The sequence below is a fragment of the Protobothrops mucrosquamatus genome, unplaced genomic scaffold, assembly GCF_001527695.2.
Source record: "Protobothrops mucrosquamatus isolate PMUCROS unplaced genomic scaffold, P.Mucros_1.0 scaffold606, whole genome shotgun sequence".
Classification (NCBI taxonomy): Eukaryota; Metazoa; Chordata; class Lepidosauria; order Squamata; family Viperidae; genus Protobothrops; species Protobothrops mucrosquamatus.
The window spans coordinates 632,649-636,864 of record NW_015386904.1 but is presented as its reverse complement, the minus strand read 5'-3'; the positions used below and the strand labels follow the sequence as shown (position 1 = coordinate 636,864).

The 4,216-nt window shown below is 35.2% G+C and overlaps 1 protein-coding gene across 1 annotated transcript in view; it reads right to left on the bottom strand.

Annotated features, from left to right (window-relative positions):
• Positions 1 to 4,216, bottom strand: part of CCDC14 (coiled-coil domain containing 14) — a 16,844-nt gene that overhangs the window by 10,852 nt on the left and 1,776 nt on the right. The window contains exons 2-4 of the mRNA XM_015817597.1: positions 2,438 to 2,493; positions 1,062 to 1,137; positions 69 to 141 (exon numbers count right to left, since the gene is read on the bottom strand). Of these exons, the coding sequence (XP_015673083.1) occupies positions 69 to 141; positions 1,062 to 1,137; positions 2,438 to 2,493 (205 nt within the window). The remainder of the gene's footprint in view (positions 1 to 68; positions 142 to 1,061; positions 1,138 to 2,437; positions 2,494 to 4,216) is intronic.

The window sequence follows — 4,216 nt, the reverse complement described above, 5'->3', positions numbered from 1 at the left end:
CATTTAAGCCACAAGGAAAGCTGTCAAGGATATGAATTTTATATTCAAGTAAAGAAAAGGGTTGTTACCTTGGGACTCATTCTGAAGAATGTCTCTTAACAAAGATGCACAGCGATCAAGGCCATGATGAATATGTGCAACCTAGAAAAGATATTAAGATTACGAAGAGCAGCTTCTAACATAGGAAGCAAGCTCATTAATTTATCTTTATTCTCGAAGCTAGTAAATATTCTAGCAATAAAAACATTCTTCCATAAAATTATTTGAGTTCCAGGATCTGACCTTTATGAAACTTCAAATTGTTTATAGTATTCAGTAAGGGAAAGTGGCAGGAAAAAAAGAGCTAGACAAAAAAATATTCATTTCTGGATTACTGTAATTCCTGTTTGTATGGTTCTTTTATTTAGGGAGAGAATCCAATTGTATGGTTCAAATCAAATGTTTAAGAGTATCGCAATATAGAAAATGGACACATAAACATTGTATATTAAAAATGTTCTTTAATATACTAAACAAAAAAACTCAAAATTCCTTTTAACGCATGCATGGCTATTGTATACAAACAAATCTTAGATATCCATGGTATTCTCAAAGGTTTTTGCCAAATTCCAAAGCATTAATACTCTTTCTATCCTACTTCTAATTTTCATTTTCCATAGAGCACATATATTGCAGAGACAAAAAGAGAGTATGCAGCCGCAATCTCACTCCTTTCCTGTCCTGTGTATAGACTTCATGAGGAAATAAGATGTTCTGAGATTCCTATTTTCTTAAGGACTTTCTAAGCACATGTTAACTTCTTTTCTTTGGCTACCCAATTATCTATTGTGGATCAGCAATATCTCATGTTCCTTGGCCTTTTCTAAAACCAGCTCGAACATGTCATTCCTCTTTCTATGTAAAACTCTAATCTGCATTGGATAAATATAAATATTACTTTTAATTAAACAATTTTAATTAATGTATATCTACAGTACTCTGTATGAATTATAAAATATAACACAGATGAAAAGATTGCAAAAATTCTCAGGATAGAGCTTTGCATCAGATCCTCTTTTTACCTGATCCTCTGAATCTGTGGAATATAGGGAATAGCCAGCATCAGATTCTGTATATGCCACTTTTTTTGGAGCAATCCTGGAATACAGAAATGATATCCTGATGAACTGTTCAACAGGCAACCAAAGAATAATTTGTAATTATTATAGAGGACCAGTTTGGTCTAGTGGTTAAGACACCAGGCTAGAAAGTGGGAGACTGTGAGTTCAAGTCCCACTTAGCCAGGAAGGCCGGCGGGGTGATTTTGGGCCAGTCATTCACTCTCAGCCCAACACACCTCACAGTGCTATTGTTGTGGGGAAAATAGGAGGAAAACGCATTTGATATGTTTGCCACCTCATGTTATTTGTAAATAAAATGTCAACATTTATTATTAGGAAATTAGACATACTAACATTCAATTGCAGAAGAAGCTCTATAAACAATTATATTAGAACAATAGTCTGAAGGTACTGTAATATTTTTTCAAGTATTCTACAGTGTGCACCATATAAACACACTTATCAAGAAGAGCACTATCTATAGCAGATAGTATTGTGCACCTATCAAGATTTTCTGGATAGTTTAGAATCTTGAAAGGTACAGGTTTTATGGACACAGGAGACTCTTTACAGCCTTCTCCAGTTTGGTGCCCTGCTCTCAACATATATTATGATTGCATCTTTGCCAGTACTTTGCCAATGTCAGAGAGACTAATAAAGTTGAACAAGGCTGCTACAGTTCATCACTTGTATCACTTGGAAGAGCAACAAAAAAATGATGGAGCGAAACATATTTTGTTAACAAATCTTAAGCATCTTAAATGCCTTCATGTTATCTACAAAAAATGGGAACGATATCAGTAGCAAGCCTGGGGAAATAACAGTCCTGGAAATATTGTTGAATTTCATCCTAGCATTTTAATCTAACACAGTCAATGATCAGGATATGTAAGTCTAGCTTCATCTCTAGGAGAATACTAACAATTAGCTGCTTTACATGCCAATGATAATATCAATATATACTAATGAAGATTGTTGGAAAAGACTCCTGTGCATTCCTTGGACAGCAAAGGTGACAAACAAGCAAGCAAGCACTGTAACACACAAAACCAGACATATTCCTGGATAGCAGCATACAAAATTTCACCTTACTTATTTTGGCCATGTCACGCCATCAAACTCACTAGAAAGGGCAGTTAGGCTTGGAATGGTCAGCAAGGTTGCAAAAAAACATGGTGACTAGATGCCATCAAAGCCGACATCAGCCAGAGCATTAAAAAATTGAAAGAGCCATACAGGATTGGAAAATGTGGAGACAGCTGATCCACAGAATCACCAAGAATTGGACATGATTGAACAAATATCATCATCATCATCATTACTGAAGATATTCTTACTGTTTTTTCCTGTTTGTCAGTTTAGTTGAACCCGTCAACCTTCCTGAAGTCAGTGCCTGTTGATTGCATGAGAAATGACTTGTTTTCACATAAATTTTCCAACAAGACCATCACATCTGGTTTGCAAACAATGACATCTTTGTTTACAATGGCATAGTTATTTAAAATAAATATTTTATGAAGAAAAAATTCCATGCCAGCATAGTAAATAATTGAATGTATGGGTCTAAAGTGAAACATATGACAGTAATGCAAAGTAACTCCTAAACACAACAATCTGTAGCAATTTAGCATCTCTGAATATCTATAAATATGGGTTAACTTAATTCGCTTCTCAAGAGGGGATGAATTTAAAACAAGTTTCTATTTTAAATTAACATAGTTTCATAAACCGTAAGAATAATAATAGTTTGTATGACAGATAATACATATGAATTGGCAACCAAATCCCACTAAATATTCTATGATTCAACAAGAACTGTGAAGGCCTCGGGTTGGAGGAGAGGAAATATGAGGTAAAACAAAACAAAACAAAACAAAGCAAGGAATGTAGTAAGCTTTTCTTGAAACTTTCTGGGCCTTCACATTTTTAGTCTCAGAAAACAGCTCTGCAATTTCTGGTCGTATAACTAACAAGTGATAGAGCTTGCAGTATCTCAAAAATGTGTGGTTGTGCCTACATAGTGATATTCACATTAGATAAATATGAAATTACCTAGAAAGGGCACAGTAAGCCTGATACACAGATGGTACTAATGCCAGAACGTCACCCTACAATTATTCGCCAGGTGTAGAAGGTGTGGATGAAAGGGAGTTGGAAAGGATTATACTGTGTGTGTGTTTTTATGTTGGCAACTCATGATCTGAATGTAGATAAACAATACTTATTTTAGGTAGCTGAAATCATAAGTAGCATAAGCAATGCTGTTTAGTGTTTCAACAAGTGGGGAGAATAATGGAATGTAAATACCATACAACCCTTTAAGAAGATGTTTCTATGTTTAGTATTGATAGACTTAAGGATCCTGGATGAAATCTATTTCATGTTGTCCAAATGGTTCCCTTTATGAATACATTAATAAATATGATACAAATGTGGTAAGATTATTTACATATGAACAGCAGTTTTAGAGAAGACTAAAGCAAAGTTATAGAGCTTTTAAAAATTGTAATTGTTTGATATTTATTTATTTTTACTCTTTGTAAGCCAATCAGAGTCACCTTATCAATGAGAGGGGCGGCATATAAATTTAACAATTAAATAAGATAAAGTCAAGCTTAATGAAATGATGTGCTTCTGCAAGAGCTGGCTTCTTTTGTCGGGATGACAACAATAGCTTGGTAATGTCATGCCACAAATACTGCCCCTTTTGTATAACTGTATCATGTCATGGACGAAAAGGGCAGAGTCACAATATTGTCCTGTTTTTGTTGTTATCGTGCCTCCTTTAACCTAATCTCCGGTGTGTTAAATATAATGGTTAAACGGTCAAGAATCCACCCTCAAGCAGGCAAGTTACTAAGGACTTGGGACCATTCTGTCTCTTTCTGATCTCACAGGGTTCTTGGGGGATCCCTGTATAAAGTGGCCTGAACTACTAGTACCACTTCTAGATGTTTGTCTGAATGGCCTTTCTCTGCTCCCTTCATTGCAGACACTAGAGTTACTGTGCCACCCAGAGATCAACACAGTTGTATATTTTTTTTCTTACCAGAATCTTGAGATCCAACCAAAGGCAAGTGCCATATACTTAAAAGAATTTGGAGTCCAACAATTTC